This window comes from Pinus tabuliformis, chromosome 3_2 (genome assembly GCF_031772625.1).
Source record: "Pinus tabuliformis cultivar Carrire ecotype Pingquan chromosome 3_2, CPIR1, whole genome shotgun sequence".
NCBI lineage: Eukaryota > Viridiplantae > Streptophyta > Pinopsida > Pinales > Pinaceae > Pinus > Pinus tabuliformis.
This window is the reverse complement of record NC_142302.1, coordinates 146,240,369-146,260,456: the sequence shown is the minus strand read 5'-3', so window position 1 is coordinate 146,260,456 and position 20,088 is coordinate 146,240,369. Positions and strand designations below refer to the sequence as shown.

The 20,088-nt window shown below is 40.8% G+C and overlaps 1 protein-coding gene across 1 annotated transcript in view; it reads left to right on the top strand.

The window, feature by feature from the left end:
* LOC149180239 (uncharacterized) overlaps nucleotides 1-20,088 on the top strand; it is a 91,321-nt gene that overhangs the window by 55,468 nt on the left and 15,765 nt on the right. The window contains exons 2-5 of the mRNA XM_089415981.1: nucleotides 11,578-11,700; nucleotides 11,794-11,890; nucleotides 12,289-12,367; nucleotides 12,506-12,587. Of these exons, the coding sequence (XP_089272107.1) occupies nucleotides 11,668-11,700; nucleotides 11,794-11,890; nucleotides 12,289-12,367; nucleotides 12,506-12,587 (291 nt within the window). The 5' untranslated portion in view covers nucleotides 11,578-11,667. The remainder of the gene's footprint in view (nucleotides 1-11,577; nucleotides 11,701-11,793; nucleotides 11,891-12,288; nucleotides 12,368-12,505; nucleotides 12,588-20,088) is intronic.

Below are 20,088 nucleotides of genomic sequence, written 5' to 3'. Positions count from 1 at the left end.
TGTTGTTCATTCTTGAATGATGTTATTATCTGTTCATGTGGTGTGATGATAACTTATGTCTTTATGCTAATGCTAATTAATGCTTTGAAGATCAACAAAATTAACTAATTGAAGTGAAATACTGATTCACCCCCCTCTCAGTGTTTCCAACAGATGATGTATCCAAGCTTTGAAGTGTAGAATCCCGTGGGGGATGTAGTCCAAAGCAATTTATCCTCCCGATCTGTGACCCTGATATGGCTGTTGGATAAAGCAGATAGATAGTCATTCCATGCCTCCAGATATTGCTCTTCGATTCGTAACTCTGTTGCTGATTTCCAGCCTTGCCTCTAGATAGTGGTGTTTCTGGGATTGGCTGTGTGCATTGTGGACAAGCGTTGAAATGCCCCTGTCCCTTAATGTTACAGTTAGGGGCTGAGGGAGTACGTGAGTATTTCTACTTCCAGGCCATGGGTCCATCCCGATTTTGACTTTCTTGCCATTCCCAACCCTCCAGGCAAGCCCATTACCAATGACATCAAAGGAATTGAGGATAGCTCACCATATGACTGAGATATTGCCCCTCGGTTTGTCCTCCCTTCTGATCCATTCCTCAAGGGAGCTTGGAGCAATGTATTTATGCGTGACTACCGAGGTCCATAAATTCTGATTGGTGATAAGTCTCAAGCTGCTTTTTGCTGCCAGAGCTTTTGCAAACATGAAGATAACTTTCAATCCCCAGCCACCCAGTAATTTGGGGAAAGCCAGCTTCTTCCAACGGACCCAAGGAAGAACACTTTTTTCCTGATTCCTGGACCACAGGAATTTAAAGCATATCCTTCTCACCTTTTCCAATATAGATTTGGGGATCCAGGCTAATGGCATCCAATAGATTGGAATAGTTTCTAGTATTGCTTTATTCAGTAGTAGGTGCATTTACAGCAATGACTTGATTCAAAGTACATCGTAAAACTCAGTCTGTGTACAGACTGACAGGCCTGGCCATTTATGGCTATTGTCGTTGCTATCATTCATTTGTATAATTAAATTATAAAATTTGGTTAAATCAACTTCCTTCCCATACCATTTTGGCCATTACTGTCCATATTTACTGTCCTTTTTTCCATGGAAAAAACTTTATATTCGACATTTCAAAGGCTGAAATCAGAGTATACATATAACTGTCTATTTGACACCTATTGAGTCACAAGGACTCTACGCCTAAACAGACATTTAGTTTTTCATCTGTTCCTGTTAATTACACTCTTCATGGCTCAATTAAATTCCCTGATTGTGCAATTAAGCACCACAAATACATACACGAGGCTTTTATGTTTTCCATCATCAGCAACTTTCAATATTCATAATACAAAAAAATACATCTCTGAAGAATTTAATTTGGTAAATGAACAGCTTCCTACCGTTGTTGCCCATCCTTGAACTTCTGCTCTGAAAGAGTTCCTTCCTGCAGTGAGAGAGCTTCCTTAGATAACCTATCAGCTTCAGAATTGAATTCTCTGCGAATTTGAGAGAAAAAATATCTATTTATTTGTTTTTACCTCAAGAGTCCTCTTTAGGAATGGAACAAGAGCCAAACTCTTAATAAAACAATTACTATTTGTCCAGTCACTAGCATCTTTGAGTCTCCAAAAAGCTGACCGGAATCCAGACCTTTGTCCACTGCACATTTCATGATTAACCACAGAGCCAGACACTCAGCTCTGTTGTTTGTACCGTGCCCACTGTCATACTTTACGAGAAAATAATTATTTGCTGACAAATATAAAATACCCCTAGAGCCACACATACTTGGAGTTCCTTGACAGGCTCCATCAAAGAAACCCCATGCTTTTGAATAGATAATTTCAAAGAAACCCCATGCTTTTGAATAGATAATTTCAGGCATTCTGAGTACTTTCTCTGACATTATCTTTTGAGGCTTCCAGGTGCAACTGACGGGAATCTGATTTGATGGGCAATCTGGATTCTGACTAGTAGCTTTGTTCTCTCCTTGAACTGTTAATCATTCCTTGAAATAAAGTCCCCAGATAACAAAGCAAGGGAGTGTGCTCTGTGCAGCTACAGATTTTTCAAGAAACCAGCTTTTAAAACATTCTAGGAATCTAACAGGAAATCTTGTCCCCATCTGCTGTTTCAATTCGCTCCCTGAAAGACTTCATTCTGTTGAATTTTCTAAGTCTATCCGTTAGAAAATTACTCTGTATTTTGCTGGTTTATTTTTTCTACTTGTTTAAAATCGAACAAGTTATTTAATACATTAAATACTGAAATAAACACATTACAATCACAATATCTACAGATTATCAATTGAAAGAAAACAAGCACACAACTTACAAGTGACACCATTATTTTTGGACCAATGTCCCCAGAAAAACCCAATGCGGGAAAACCGGTGCAGCTATTAAGAGGGTTATATTATTATGTAGTCTATCTGAGTACAACTGGGTGCCTAATCGGCTCACCCAACAGAGAAAAATACACAACAGCAATACCTCTATATCTGGAAACATGTATTCAGAAAACCTGTCCCACGAAACCCTCTCCGACACAATTGAAGCTCAACGCTGACCCTTCTGGCCTCTGCGTCAGCCCCAGGACCCTCTGCATGCGTCAGCCCCAGGACCCTCTGCATCAGCCCTCTGAGGCACTGCACAGCCTCTAGAAGCCTCTGCTTCACTCCCTTTGCCCTCTGCGTGGATGACGCAGTTTCTCTAGGCTCTGCGTTGCCTCTGCTAGGCTTTGCGTAGCCTAGATTGACTGTTGCTCTCGCTCTCTCTACTTCTGTGTTGGTCTCCCAGTATTGTCCCTGCCTCTTTGCCTCGTACTCACTGCCCCTAGCTATTGATCACTGGTTCAACTTTGCTTAGCAACCCCGCTCTAGCAAAATGAATGAACGATCACTCTGGTGTTTTCTCCAAGTGACTCTCAAGCCTCCTCTTATACTTTTCTCATTGACAAATCAACGGTCGAGATTAAGTCCCTAATCGACGGCTAAGATTAGATCTGGATTGATCCATGTTTTTTGGACCATTCTAACACATTTTATATTAATTCACATTAATATTTTAATTTCCCTAAGTTTAGACTTAGGGACTTCATTAAAAATATTAATTATATTAATATCTTCTAAACTGTTTAGAATCTGCTCAAACCCTTTCTGGGTATTGGAGATCTCATGTGCCCTAATCTCTCCACCAAATTTCGTGGCTAGAGCACATCTAATGCTACCCCAAATCAACACTCCCTCTTAGTGAGGACTGTGCTCTAGCAATACTCCTCACTGAGTATTACCCTGATCATCCGGCATCGGTCCCTGTGCTGATGCTAGGCCTGCTGCCCAACATCCTCTGCACTGCTGCATCCTGTGCTGCTGCTCAACATCCTCGTACGCACTGCCTCTCGCTGTTGATCACTGATTCAACTTTGCTTAGCAACCCCGCTCTAGCAAAATGAATGACTGATCACTCTGGTGTATTCTTCAAGTGACCCTCAAGCCTCATCTTATACTTTTCTTGTTGACAAATCAATGGTCGATATTAAGTCCCTAATCGACGGCTAAGATTAGATCTGGCTTGATCCATGTCTTTTGGACCATTCTAACACAATTTTATATTAACTCACATTAATATTTTAACTTCCCTAAGTTTAGACTTAGGGACTCCATTAAAAATATTAATTATTTTAATATCTCCTAAATTGTTTAGAATCTGCCCAAACCCTTTCTGGTTATTGGAGATCTCATGTGCCCTAATCTCTCCACCAAATTTTGTGGCTAGAGCACATCCGATGCTACCCCAAATCAACACTCGCTCTCAGTGAGGACTGTGCTCTAGCAATACTCCTCACTAAGTATTACCCTGATCATCCGACATTGGTCCCTGTGCTGATACTAGGCCTGTTGTCCAACATCCTCTGCATTGCTGCATCCTGCACTGCTGCCCATAGCTCTGCCATTGCCATTGTGGCATCTGTACGATAGCTCCCTCTGCATCTGTGCTGCTACCCATGGCCCTGCCACTGCCACTGTTGCGTCTGCATTGCATCTCCTCTCATCATGCTGCCCATAGCACTACCACTGCTAATCGCTGCACTGCAACTCACTTACTGAGAAATAAGTCACTAATCTCCCAACTTTGACCTCTCTGTCAGGCTAGAGTACTCCTGATGCTGAAGCTACCTCTGCCACTGAAAAGTGCTCCCTCTTTGACCTCTGCATTGCTGCAACAACTCCTTGCATCTCGCACCGTTGCACACCTCTTTATGCCATTCTGCACTAGTGCAACACTCCCGTGCCTCTCGCATTGTTGCAACTTGCTAGCCTCGAGCTGTCCGGGGACTCTTGCACTGTAGCACTCTCTGTCGCTCCATCTACATCCATCTCTATCGACATCCGCCAGTCCTGCTACTCCTCCTTGGGGCTCTCGTAGCAAGGTATAATCCAAGAGGTTGGGTACCTCAAGGATCTTGCCCCTCATCGCTTGTAGTCGTCTTGACTACAGCTCTATGTCTCCCCACTTCTTCTCAAGTGGAACATGAGCACTCATGGCACAATCATCATCCTCCTTGATTTCTTTCTCCGACTTCGCTGGCGTTGCCTTCGAGTCAGAAGCCTCTCCCTTACTCTTCTTCCTCAGACACTGGTTCGCAAAATGACCCAGTTCCCTGCAATGGAAGCACTTGACCTTGGAGAGGTCCTTCTTCTTCCTCTTTCATTCTTTCCTCCTTGATCCTGACCCCTTTGCCGCTACTCCTCGCCTTGGTCAGTTGTCTGATCTCTTCTTGACGAAGAGCCGCCCACAATTCTTCCCAATCCGGAAGACTCGTCCTGCCCAGTATGCTCTGGACAAATACCTCCCAATCCTCGGAGACTGCGTTAAGTGCGGTCCTCACCATCAATTCCTCATCCGGTGTGGCCCCTATGGAAGTTCGCTAGTCATGGATCTCCTTCAACCGACTGAGGAAGACATCTATCTGCGCACCCTTCTGCATCTGGTATGCCCTTAGCTGATTCTCTAGGAGCATCTTCCTCTGCACGGAAGTATGCTGGTACAATGTCTTCAAAGTGTCCCACATCTCCTTTGCCGTTTCCTTCTCGGCAATATGTGGTACCACATGATCCTTGACCCCATCAAGGATGATGCACTTTGCCTTAACCATTGCCTCCTCGTACCTTTCATTAGCTACCGGGTCAACTGGGATAGCTATCACTCTCGAGACGAAGCCCTTGATGTGATGTCTATCTAGAATGGACAAGATCCTGGCCTTCCAGACCACAAAGTTGGACGCTCCGTCCAGCCTGTCCTGATCTCTTAGCCCATTCACGACCATCTCGCTGCTCTTCTGTTGACTCCTGCTGAGTCTCTCTACTTCCCATCTGGAAGTTCTCTTCTGGACTCCCTCTGAGTCCTGATTTCCCTCCTGGAAATCCTTCTGCCAACGTCAAGTTGCCCCTCTCCGATTGTCTGTGCAACTGCAACACTGATCCAAATTCCTTGGCTAGAAATCCACCTCAGTAGCAACTCCCTCTACCTTGGTCTTGCCCTGTTAGGTACTGTTCTGACCACAATACCCCACCAGCTTCGCTCCGCAAACTACCCATAGCCTCCTATGCCCCAACAACTGAAGGATTGAGCCACTTGGCTCTATGCAATCCTGGCACCAGCAAATCAGCTCCCTCAGCCAACTGTGTCAGCCCTCCTAGCCTCTGTGTGGCTCTGTGTGAGCCTGATTCTGCCTCCCTCAGCCTCTATGCTGGCCTCTCTCTGGCCCAGACTGATGACGCAATCCCTTTGCGTCACTCCTTCCTCTGTCGCCTTCTGCAAGGATCAGCTCTGTCACTCGGGACAGCTGAATCTGCTGCAAATGCTCTGCTCGGTTGATGCCTTCATTTTTCCTGTGATCTGCAACCATGCTCTGATACCATGTTGGATTTTCTAAGTCTATCTGTGAGAAAATTAATCTGTATTTTGCTGGGTTATTTCTTCTACTTGTTTAAAATCGAACAAGTTATTTAATACATTAAATACCGAAATAAATACAATATAGTCAAAACATCTACAGATCATCAACTGAAAGAAAACAAGCACACAAGTGACACCGTTATTTTTGGACCAATGTCCCCAGAAAAACCCAATGCGGGAACATCGATGCAACTATTCAGAGGGTTGTATTATTATGCAGTCTTTCTGAGTACAACTGGGTGCCTAACCAGCTCACCCGACAGAAAAAAATACACGGCAGCAATACCTCTATATCCGAAAACAGGTATTCAGAAAACTTGTCCCACGAAACCCTCTCCAACACAACTGAAGCTTAGCCCTGGCCCTTCTGGCCTCTGCGTCAACCCTATGGGGCACTGCGCAACCTCTAGAAGCCTCTTCGTCACTCCCTCCGCCCTCTGCGTGGATGACGCAGCCTCTCTGGGCTCTGTGTTGCCTCTGCTGGGCTTTGCGTAGCCTGGATTGATTGCTGCTCTCGCTCTCTCTGCTTCTGTGCTAGTCTCCCAGTATTGTCCCTACCTCTCTACCTCGTACTCACTGCCCCTCGCTGCTGATCACTGATTCAACTTTGCTTAGCAACCTCGCTCTAGCAAAATGAATGACTGATCACTCTGGTGTATTCTCCAAGTGACCCTCAAGCCTCCTCTTATACTTTTCTCGTTGACAAATCAACAGCCGAGATTAAGTCTCTAATCGACGGCTAAGATTAGATTTGGCTTGATCCATGTCTTTTGGACCATTCTAACACAGTTTTATATTAATTCCAATGTTGCATTAATCGTTATCGGGATAATATCGGCACGAGGAAAAAATTTGAAAAAATCGTAATTATCGGGAAATAATCGTTTGGTACAAAAATTTTCATTTTTTTTCAATTTTTTTAATATCTAAACCATCTACAACATAAAATAAATACATTGACACATAAATATGATAAAAGAACTAATATATAAGATGTTTAAGATCATTTCTAGTGCTAAAATCACACATAACATTGAATCATGTCCTGAATAGTAAGTCCTGACTCCTGAGTCCCAACTCAGCGTCAAAATATCAACAAAAAATATAATAACGTACCTCATCATGTCATAATGTCATATACAATAAAATGAAGAAAATAACTAAAGTCTAATCCTATTGATTTCCTCTGCCCCTCTTGTGAGAAACTGCCACAACTTTCCCTTTCCCTCTAGATGTAGATGCTGGTGCCCGTGCTGGTGGAGATGGAAATGGAGTCTAATGTGCTCTAGAAGCTGAAGAACTAGAAGTAGGAGCTATAGGAGGTAGACCACATCCTCTACTGGTGGCAGGGGTAGCCTGGGCAGGTGGTGTCACCTCCTCCTCCTCCTGCTCCTGCTCCTCCTCCCCCTCCACTACATCCTGCACTAACCAATCATCAACAGACTCCATGAGAGGCCTCTCGGTCTCAACCCTCCATGCAGCGGTGGTGTCAATCTGATCCAATGAGATGGCCCCCACATCAGGTGTCCTCTCAAGCCCCACCCACAATCGAAGATTGTAGTAGACGTAGACCATGTCATTAAGTCGCTGGGACTCCAACCTGTACAAAGATCATGAAATAATAATTGATAATTAAAAAAAAAATATTGTTTAATGAATTCAAAAATTTATTTGGAAATTTGCAATATTTTAAATGTTTAAGTGTTAACCTGTTGCGCTTCTTGTTGTGTATTTTTTTCAAATACACTTCAGTTGCGCTCACATCCTGAGGAGCTACATGTTTGGCTGAGGATGCGAATGACAAGCTTTTGCAAAAGGGGTACCCTGCCACCATACATTCTCCACCATGCATCTACAACAAAATTACAAATAAAATTTTAAATAAGCATAAGAAAAAAATGGAATTTGAAGAGACAATGAAATTTGAAACAAAATTACAAACTAAAAAATACCTGGCATTTTAATTGTCCTATCAATGACAGCCATCTCAAAGCCAAATGTGCCACCTGCCATCCTATATGTCTCAATTTCTTTAGAGATCTCTATACGTTGTTCTGGAGATCACACCATCTTCTGGACACAGGCTAAGAATCCATCCATGATCTCAGCATCAAATGCAAACCCACATGCGTAAGAAAATGCGGGGTTCAGGAAAAGCCCATCAACATGAATGGGACGATGGAGTGTGTTGTTCCATCGCTCATCAATTACTCCCCATAGGAGGAGTTGTCTCTGAAACCCATCATCTCCCTTATCGTCATAGTAGGCCCAAATGGCTTCTTTGGCCCTGTCTATTGCCTCATACAAATAGCCCATTGCGGGCTTTTCACCATCAACCAACCGAAGAACCTTTACCAAAGGTTCAGTAACGGTGCACACCTCTTGCACTCCCGCCCAGAAGTCTTCCTGGTATGAAACTAGTCTGCATACGGCCTCTCCCTCTGGTTTGCGGTTCAATGGCAAAGCACGCCACTCCTCTGAAAGAAACATTCTCTTCACATCCCACATAGAATTCAAGAGGGATTGAAGAGATATGAAACTGGTGGCAAACCGTGTAATGGCGGGGCGCACCAACTCTTTGTTGTTGGTGAATCTTCTCATCAAGCTAAGCACAGATGTATGGTTATATATAAATTTTGTAATGCTTTTGGATGAATCAACAATATCTTTGACAAAGGGAATTTTCCCTATGTGCTCCAACATCAAATCAATACAGTGTGTAGCACAAGGTGTCCAAAATAAAGTAGGATGCCTGTCCATAAGCATCCTGCCAGCAACAACATAATTTGCAGCATTGTCCGTTATGACTTGGACAACATTTTTTGCACCCACCTCCAAAATAAACACATCTAGCAAATCACATAAAGTTCTTGCATCTTTGATTTGTGCAGATGCATCAACAGACTTGATAAACATAGTCCCCTTGGGATAACTAACCAAGAAGTTTATAAGGGTTCTCCCCTTTTGGTTAGTCCAACCATCTGACATAACAATGCATCCTGTTTGTGCCCATGATGCCCTAAAATCCTCTAATCTTTGGGTGCAGTCAAACTTTTCATTTTGAAGAATCTGGCCTTTGAAATCATGATAAGAAGGGATTTTGTACCCTGGGCCAACACTTGCAATAGCATCAACAACAGGTTGGAAAAATGGATTATTCCTTACAATGCTGAAAGGAATATCACTCCAGAGGAGAAATTTTGCCAGCAACTTGTCAGCTTGTTCTTTCTCAATTCTTTTTAGCATTGAACTGATAGATGGTTGTGAACCAGGTGTGGTTCGAGGAACAAAAAATGATGTGGCAGCTACCGGATTGGTTGATGCTGCAGTAGAACCAGTGCCACTTGCTTCAGCTGACCTTTTTAGTTGCCTTTTGATTTCTTCTTTGGCCTCTCTAGTCTGGTCTAAAACTTCCAATGCTTTCATGGCTCTTTGGATGAGTTCAGGATTTGTATTTGAACAAGGCCCCACATCATTTCCAGGGATTTGTGCAAGGTGAAACTTCAACCTGTACACCCCCTCGGACATAGGGTGGCCACACAACTTGCAAGTCAAGTTTAGTCTATCATTCGGAGCTTTAGGTTCACCATATTCCCAGAAAGGATCCAATTTCCTTGGCATGTTTGTTTTTGAACTTTGAAGTTGCAAACTTGAATGGTGTTTCGGTGAAGTTGTGAACCTATGGGAAAATAAGGATTACAATTTAGTATTTACAAGTTACAAATTTACAATTTAGTATTTTAATTTTTAATTTTTACATTGTACAGTGAAAACCCAAGTTACCCAACCATTCCAAGAATCCAAGATTCCAAACCCAAGGTACCCAACCAAAAACAATGAAAAAAAACATAAACAATGTTTAAAAACAATGAAAACAAAAAAAAATTGGTGCCCATAGTTAGACCAAGTTACCCAACCAAAAACAATGAAAAAAATACAAAAACAATGTTTAAAAACAATGAAAATAAAAATAAAAATTGGTGCCCATACCAAGTTACCCAACCAAAAACAATGAAAAAATACAAAAACAATGTTTAAAAACAATGAAAACAAAAAAAATTGATCCCCATACCGTTTCTATGGAGAAATCGGTCTCCTCCTCTTGATTTTCTCCTCTAAGCACTTGCAAAAGCTTCAAACCCTCACTAACAATGTCTCCCACACCTCTCCAATGCTCCTCTGCCCTCCGCGCGCGTGACTGTGCAAATGAATTCACAAAAAACCCAAAAAATCGTTATAAAACCTCGTTGCCGTGAACTCCCGCTATAATTTCTGATTTTATCGCGATAATTTCCAAAAAATCGCGATAATTTGAAAAACTCACAATAATTTCCAAAAAATCAGACCAAAAAAATACCCGCGATAAATTCGAATAAAACTCACGATATTTTCGTTCTGCTGAAAAAATTACGATAAAACAATAAAATCGCGATAATATCGCGATTTTCACAACACTGAATTTAATTTACATTAATATTTTAATTGCCCTAAGTTTAGACTTAGGGACTCCATTAAAAATATTAATTATTTTAATATCTCCTAAATTGTTTAGAATATGCCCAAACCCTTTCTGGGTATTGGAGATCTCATGTGCCCTAACTTCTCCACCAAATTTCGTTGCTAGAGCACATCCGATGCTACCCCAAATCAACATATTCCAAACGTCTTTTGAAAAAGGGCATTTGACAAAGAGATGGTGAAACAGTTTTTAAATTTACTTTACACAAAATAGATCGACTGGGTCCTTGCCAATATCTTTTTTGCTTTTTATCCAAGGTTAGAATTTTGTTTGATAATGCTAACCATAAAAAGATTCTCATTTTTAGGGGGATTAAGCTTTCAAACTACCTTGCAATACCATTTAATTTCTCCCACTTCAACGTTTTTTATTTATTTTGGCTTCATATCTTATTTTGGCAATATAAATTCTTTATCCTTTATTTTTGACCCAAGTTATTTCATCCTAATTTTCGGTCAACTTTACAGCACTATGTTTAAGCCGAAGTATAAATTTGGTCCAAACCTCCTCTAGATCGTTATTCAAGTTTAAATCCCTAGCTGTTTTCCAGCCTTGCTTCCAATCCCGTGTCTCAGAATTATAGGCTGCATCCTCTACAGTATAAATACCTGAATCATGTAATGTATCGATAAGGGGACCAGATCATCTGAAGTTTCCCATTCACCATAGCCAGGGATATTTTTCCAATTTGAACCTTGTTTCCCCAGTTTTCCAGACTAATCACTTACTTATCAGAGGGAAAGCATTGACCAAAGCTGTCCATATAATAGGTGAATATATTGTGGATTTCTTGTCTTGCCTTGTACACTTCAAACTGTCATCACCGATATATTTCTTCTTAGTCAATTTCCTCAATAGTCCTTTATTGTTTGATAGTCTCCACATGCTTTTTGCTTATAGTGGTTGGTAAAAACTGAGATATTCGTCAAACCTCAGCCTCCTGTTTCCTTTTGATTAATTTTTAATTGTCTTCAAGAAATGATTATGAGGAGATAAATTTGATGCCAAACTGTATGTTTTAGAATAATCATGGAAAAACGAATTTGATGCTCTCTCATGTTGTTTTATCGCAATTGTATTTATCTTTTGGATGTGCAGGGATAACTTTGATGCAAAAGAATCAGGCATTTAGAGGAGATATATGATGCAATTTCTATTGTCTGGTAGTCTATAAAGTTGCAGGAAAGGATGATAATTTGTGTTGCAGTAGTTGGTCTGCAGGTCAGTGTATTCTTTTTGAAGTCAATCAATTAGGGCCATGACATTTTATTTCTTTGTCAGGAAGGTTTTAATTTTGTTCTATGGTGATTGCAGAATAATCCTCTGTACATACAAAGTTTCACTGATGGTGATGATGCCTTGAAGCTACACTACATTGTGCATTGTTCTCTGGATGTAATTGATGAAAGAGGTGAGGTCCAAAACTATGTGCATCAGAAATCTTTATGTCCCACACGTGTTGGTCTTCTATTCCCTTTGCACTGACTTACATCTCTGACAAAAGGAGTATTTTTCATAATACAAGGGCTTGGAAATTTGTCAAAGCACCTTAAGATTTACATAAAGGATGAACAAAACCACCATAGTTCATTCAAATATAATTGCACTTGTCACTGATCAAATTGCTAGTATGATAGGAGATTGCTGCTGAACTTCACCTCAGACGTCCATTCACTTTTGCATAAAACTTTTGTTGTAAATTTAACTCACACAGTGTGATCTTGAAACAATCTTATTTAGATTAAGTTGTAAGATGAATGGGAATCTAGAAAGAGTAACAGAATGCTAATTTTTTAATATCTGTTTCAGTAAATAATCCGAAGAAGATTGGGTCAACTTTGAATGAAACATATCTTGGACTTCTTTATCCAAGTGAAAACTATAAAGTGTAAGTTTTGTATTCTTGTTTGGAGAAAACATTTATTTTTGTTTTCGTTGAAGCATATATTATTTGCAAACGCAAGGTTACATTGTGGTTGGCAAGGAGATGTTAATTGAGTTTTTATTTATTCTATGACATTTGCAGGTATGGATATTTGACAAACACTAAGGTGAAATTCATTTTGGTCACAACAGATGAGGACCTGAAAGATGCAGATATTAGGAGTGTAGGTTTCCTTATCCTTTTGGGAGCATGTTATTTTTACTTCAAAGTGGTTTTCCTTTTTCTAGCAATAAATTTCCCTGAGATCTAATATGCAAATTAATAGTCTTATTGTAGTCAGAAATAGAATTTATGGATTTGTACCAAGAACTAAAGCTTGTGCATTCAATCATACTGTTGTCAATTCGACTATCCATCGTAGCATCATACTAATTTTTACTTCGAAAGAACTTCATCTGTCAAAGTAATGATCATGATCATGTGCAAATGTGTAATTATTTTTATGAAGAAAGAGTGGATATATAAAGAATCATTTCCAAGATCTATCTTCCCTGCCGTCTCCATGGAACTCTCCCTTTTAAAGAAAGCTCAGGTATAACTGATAACCTATAATTAAAAGGTTGATTTGGATAATGCTGGATAAGGCAGACAAGGCAAATGTACTTCTGAGAGATTGTCTTGCTCTCTTGGGCTAGCTTCACTGAACTGGCTCAGAAATATTTGTTTTACTGGCAAACTGCTTCATCCTTCTGCTTTTCCCCCCCTTTTTCTATGGTCTTCACTTTCAAAATAAAATTAAATCTTAACAATACCAGCGTTCCTGCTATACATAGCAAAAATTAAACTTGACTTCAGTTCAATCACTCAAGTAATGGCAAAATAGTCTAGGAACAATTTATCTCTTTAGGCAAAATGAGCATGCATATTACCTGAAAAATACAAGCAGGTTCTCACTTTCTAGTGTAATTTTCCAGGTTGAGTTATGTCATAAAATAGCATATCAAAATGTCCTATCTGGTATTCTGATGTGTCATCTCATGCCAATGTTTTTATCCAAGAATATTCAGATCATATCTACTGATTCAGGCTGTCTGCAAACAATAGGACAACTGTGCATGCTCAAATCCGCTTAAGCAGCCTACCAATGTCTTTCACATTGTTCTCCCAGATGCAGGGAGAGCTGCAGGCAGTGCCTGATTTCTTTTTTGATTGCTTAAAGCATTGTCTATTGTTAAAGGAACTCAAGGTATAATTCCAGGTCTTGGTTTGATTTAGTTATCATTGTAGATCTACATACATTCACTCTACTTGATTTTGTATGGTCTCCACAGTTGATGGATCTTCCCAAAATATTCATCATAGGATCCAAATATCCTATCTGGGAAGATAATCTGATGGTGACCCCTAATTTGTCCATCAACCCTCTTGCAGGATTATATTTTGGCATGGGAAAAAGATTAGTGTCCTTGCATTGATTTTTATTCACTACCATTCATGTAAAGGAAAGACCTCATGAAATTTTAATGCTGCTCCATTTTGCTTAAGATTTATCTTGTGAGTTTTCGCAAGGAATGAGAAAAACAGAGAATATAACGGAATATAATAGAATAAAATTTTATTATATGTCCACGAGATGATGTATGTTAAGTTTCCTTGAGCTTAGCACCTGATAGTAAATCTCAAACAAACCCTTACACGATTTATTAATTTATGCATAGCTAGGTTCATAAAGAAAAATGCACAGTGGAAACGCACACAAATCATCATTACATATTGGACACACGATATATCCTAGAAAACCCACAAAGGGGAAAAACCAACAAACTTGTTCTATTAAGAACTTGGGCTCCTATACCAGAGATAATGGCCCATTAGAGGAAAAAAATACAAACAGTTGGAGCAGCCTTACTCCCTAACTGCCCCTTGCTTCCTTTCTTCAAGCTCTTGCCTGACCTGCACACTTGGGTGAAATCCCTCCACTCAAACAATGTACATGGTCTCTTCATCTCTCCCTCAGATTCCTTTTTATAACTTGTTGATGACTAAAAACCCTAACTCTAGGTCTCAATGGCCAAGATTAAATCTTAATCACTTGAGATCAATGGTCACGACATAATCTCTCGTAGAGATCACTTAAATCACTTAAGTGACTCAACTTTATAATAAAGTCACTTTTAATCATTAAATACAAAAGGTACTTTATAAAATCACTTTACAAAGTTTATCATCTAGAGAGGCAATCTTCCACATGCTAAGACACCAAGCCAATGTGGAAGTCCTATTGGGCTACACAATCCAACACTCCCTCTTAGCGAGGAAGGTACTTCGATAACTCAGATTCGTCTCCAAGCTCATCACATCCATTGTAGCTGCTCCCTCTGACACAACAACTTTTACCATTTCCTGACATGGAACTCGAGCCGAGAACCATGCTCCTAGAAGCCTCTCACTCCTGAGCCATCTTGCATGGCTATCTTGACCATGTCTTCCTTGCATGGCCATCTCGATCCATGACTTCCAGAGGTTGCTGACTCTCCCTCTGAGCCTCAATGTTTAATTTCCATGAAATTCTGCAACTTCTTGAATGAATAATATGAAATTAATGGAAACTACAATCTGAAAGCAAAAATTCTTTTCACCAAGACACATAATTTCTCAACACACCTAAGTAGCGGAATAATCACAGAGATAAAAACAGAGTCACACAATAACACATTAATTTTTCTTGGGAAACCCAACTAGGAAAACCCTCTCCTTGCTGTAGAATTTTATTGATAGAGTTTTGAGCAATCTGATCTCTTACAGGGCAATTTATCACATTGATAAATAAATTGATCCTCACACTATACTAGCCGGACACACCTTGCAAAACCTTGACCTTTGCTCCTACTTCCTTGCGTCTTGCCAAGCCCTATTTCCTTGCATTGGTTCCTCCTATTTCCTAGCGCATTCTTGGCCCCTATTATTTAGGAAAAACCTCCTAAATCCTAGCGCAAATATGGGAGCAAGAAGTCTCTCTATCATAGCGTATTGGCTCCTACAAGGTACGCTCTCACAACAAGGATCTCTCACTCTCACAAAACTCGTGAGCTTGCTTTGTCTCACAACCTTGTGCACAAAACAATTGATTAAATTTGTGCCTTCTCCTTTTATTGATTAGATCTATGCTAAATTTGGTGAGTACAAATTTAGAACACGAGTTGAGATTGACTAGTTAACGAAGTCAACCGCTTGTTTAACTCGTCCATGCTTCAATCAAGATCGAAACTCCTAGTTCGTTCTCTTCCAAACTCGAATTGCCACTTGGAGATCCACTTAACTGTTCCTCCAGGCTCCAACTCCATGCATGAGTTTACAATCTCCACAAATTCATCAATCTCCATGAACTTGTCCATGGTAAAAGAAAATACAAACTCAGTCTTTCTAGGTAAGGCACCAGCCATAAGACATTCTCTTGCTGCAATTTTCAACACTCCTTCTTAGTGAGGAAGGTGCTTCTAGAAGAACATCGTCCACCTGGATCTGTCTCCAACTCTGCCACGTTTTTTGTTGCTGCAGCTACTCCCACTAAACTAGAAGACTTCCCTGATTGCTTCTACGGAATTTGATCTGAAGACTTGTTCTTTCCAACCATGCTCTGCGAGTCTATCACTTCAGTCATAAGTGCCATGTACCCTATGTACCTCTGTGGCTGCTTCCTCTAGCTAAAGGTGACACTGGAAGATGCAACTATCTTTTGCTTACTTGGCTCAAACTCTCCCTGTATTGGGAGTCACTGACTGAGTGGTTGCCTCCACTTACTTTGGGCTCTGCTCCTCATCATCCCGTTGGTCGGCCCAACTGCCAACTAGTAGAGGCTCAAACTGAGATACTGGTTGAGGCTCCATCTTGAGAGCTCTATCCTACTCTCGCTTATCCATCACTTCTCTACTCTGAGAGCTTCCTGCCTTGCTGCTCAAGGCTGCACTTGTCTCAACTTGTAGTAAGTACAAATTCTTCTTCCTCACACCTATCTGCTTCTTATATCCAGAAGCAAAGTGTTGGAGGTAAGCCTTACCTTTACTGAAGATGACATCATAACCCTTGTCCTCAAGGGTAGCTACCGAAACAAGATTCCGCTTAAGGCTTGGAACATAGAGGACATCTTTGAGATGAAGAGGATGACTTGACTCTCTCTGAAAGCTGATAGTACCAACTCCTCTAGCTACGTACATACCATCATATCCTAGCTTGATTTGAAACTTCATGTCCTCCTTTAGGTGGCTGAAATACTTCTTGTTCCTAGTCATGTGGAAGGATGCTCATGAATCAATATACCATACACTGCTGTCTACTAAGCTTGCCATGCAAGCAATCAATGAGAAATCTTTTTCAAACTAGGCAGAAAATGCATCTACCTCCGCTGATGCAGCTACATGATCCTTCCTAAACTCCTCCTTCTGATTAGGACACATAGTGGCATAGTGCCCGAACTCATGGAAATGGAAGCACTTGATCTTACTCAGATCCTTCTTCATTTTCTCGCCCTTCTGACTGTACTCGGCTTCTCTTTGGCCCTTCTTGCCCTTGGCTCTGCTGCCTTGGCCTACGAGGGCAAAGTTCTCCACGTCCTATGTCTTCATCGATATACCATCTCTAGTCCCTCGCCAAATTTCTTCTTGAACGCAATCACTCCATAACATTTCCCAACTGGGAGAATTTTCTCTGCCACTCACTGCATCCTGGAAGCCATACCAAGAATTATGGAGTCCCAGAAGTGCAAGACTCATAGTATCCTTTTCTGCTATTGTCTCGCCCACACCACCTAGCTCATCTCGAACTTGAGTGAACTTTGAAAGATATGTGATGTTGGGCTCATCTTTGCTCATCCAGATGCTTCTTAGATTCTCTTTGAGAGCTAGCTTCCTGGCATCACTAGAACCCTGATACAGATCTAAGATGGCTTTAAACATCTCATATGCTATCTTCTTCTCATGGAGATGATGAATAATATGGTCTCTGACCCCCTCTAGAATGATCCTCTTTGCCTTGGTGTCATTCTTAGTATGCTGGGCTAGCTGTTGGGGATCTTGAGGTGGAGCTATTTGATTCTTGATAAACTCCCCCACCCCATTATCTTCCAACACTATTGTGATTCGCTCCTTCCATGCACAAAAATTTGAGGCTCCCTCTAAACTGTGATCTGACCTCAGTCCTAGGAATGCCATACTGCTATCCAAGGAACTGTTCTGCTCTGCTTTTCAAACTCTGATCTGCACCTTCAAAAAACTCTTATGCACAGAGATAATCCTTGCTGGGTTCAAGCAGCTCGGATTTGGTACAGACTTCCTCCTCTTTGAGACACCTTAGGCTCCTCACACTGCTCTTTACTCTTTGTTTGCTTGAGTAGAATTGCATTTGTGGATATCACAAACTGCTGCCCTAAAAATCCTTTAGGACAGACATATTCCACCAGAAATGGAGCAGATCTGGAAGTGTTATCAGTTGATTTTATAACCAGTCTTTGGGCATTCTCTATTATTTTTAACAGGCTGAGTTTATTCCCATTCTGTGTGGCCATTCACTGGAGGAGACAGGCTGATAATAGTGGGCCGTGTTCATACCTTTCAAGAGGCCGAGTTCCTTCTCTCATATCAGGTCAAGGGCTTATCTTCTTTGCATGCCGAGTTTGATCCAGCTCAAGGCAGAGTTCCTTCTCTGGTTAGCACGTCGAAAGTATTCCATCTAGGAGGGCTGAGAACAGTCTTTATGAAGGGGCCAAATGCCATTCTTGCTGGCTGAGTTTACTGTCAAGAATTATCCCTGTTCTATGGGGTTGAGTTTACCTTTTGAGGGCTGAGTACTATGTCTATGGGAGCTGAATGTTACTACTGTGTATGGGAGATAAAATTCTGAGTTGTGCATACTGGATTCGAAGGCTGAATCTGTACTGTCATCAATTCTGAAGGTAGCCATTTATTGCTGATACTTTTCTGAGTTTTTTTCAGAAGGGAAATAGGAGGTTTTTTTTTACGAGGAGAATCCGGGCAGGTCCGCTCGAAGGGATCACATCTTGCCGGCCAAACTAATCAGAGATGAATCCCAAGGGTGTCGAGGAGAATTGACCCCGTGGCCTCCCAATGTTGAGGTGCTTTAGCAATGGGAGCTCAACCAATTGAGCTAACCCTCGTGGCTAAAAATAGGTGTTATATTGCTGTTGCAAGTGTATTTCAGTGGTATGTACATTTCTGGGTTTAATACAAATTATATACTGTTGTTTTGAAGTGTCTTTTGGTATCTATTTGACACTACATTATTTGTTTTAAAATAAACTACACAAAGAATGCACCTACAACCATGTTCATGCAAACTGTTTGACGAAACACCTTAGTGACAAACTTTAACAAACTCAGAATTTTTGGTGGGATTTTTTGAGATATTCCAAGGGGGGTGTCATACACAATTGTAGATATCGGCAGCCAAACTATTGTGAAATCCACCCCAATTATTGTTTATTGATAATTTTGTTCAATTTGTGTGTGCATCAGACGTCGTAAACACAACTTAGGCACAACTTAAAGGTAACAATGTTTACAAAAATTAATAAAAATAAATAAAAGCGTAGGCACTGTTATTACTGTCACATATAGTATTCAGGCACTGCTTAAAAATGTGTCAATTGTGTTGAGAAAAATGGTACCAAGGAAGTGTTTCCTAGGCATTTTTCCTTTTGGCCTAGGGAGACACTTTAATCACCTTTTGTCTAAGTGACATTATGAGATTATTAATGTCAAGGGGGGCTAAAGTATTTTTTATGTGGAGTTGTGCCATGTATTTTAAATTATTAAAGTCACATGTGTCTAAAAGTGACTTTATGGGTAAAGTACTAAAGTTCACTTTATAATATTAATGTGACTTATGTTTTAAAAGTTACTTTATGTGAAAAAGTGCACCAAGGTACAAAACATTAAAAGTACTAAGTCAAAAAGATGGGGACCACAGGTATCAGGGGTCAAGTGGGGGATTGATCCTAGCAATTGATCTAATGGCTCGAGATTAAATCTCAGCCATTAGATCTTAGGGATAGGGTTTCCATTTTTTCCTAAGAGGCAAAAGTGAAAAAGGAAGGATTATTCTATTCATTCTTCTCGAAGGAAGGAGGAGAGCATATGGGAGCAAGGAGAAAGGAGGTAAGCTTTGTGAAGGAAATATTACAGGAGGAAAGCAAGGAGCCATTCCTACAACAGTTTGACCCTCCTACCAGGGCCGAGTTTAATGCTTCAAGGGGAGCTCGAATATCAAGGGAAAGGGCAGAGGTAAGTTGCTACAGTTTTGGGCTACCTTTAGGGTCATTTCCAGCGTTCAGGGGGCTGTGCTTTTGCCCACAGTTGGCCATAGTTTTTCTCCCAAATTTTTCGGGTCAGTGAGCATATAATTTTGGCCAGTTTGTAACTCCAGTGAAAATTTCGGGTAGGGTTCAGCAAGTGTTTCTGAGTGTGAATTGGTTCAGATTCTGAGTAAAGAATGCCTTCAACTTTCAAGAGACCTGTGCAAAGACTGTACATTAACCTGAGTTTAAGGAGCAAAGAAGAGACATTCAGAGGTTCGATTCCTGTGTAAAAGGAAGCTGTGACTGAGGCAGAGTTTTAGAGAAATAGTGACTGATATGTAGCTCAAATCCCTGTGCAAGAGGAGCAGTTCAGAGGTTGAGATGTTCGCTGGTCAGAGAGATGACTGTGTGAAGC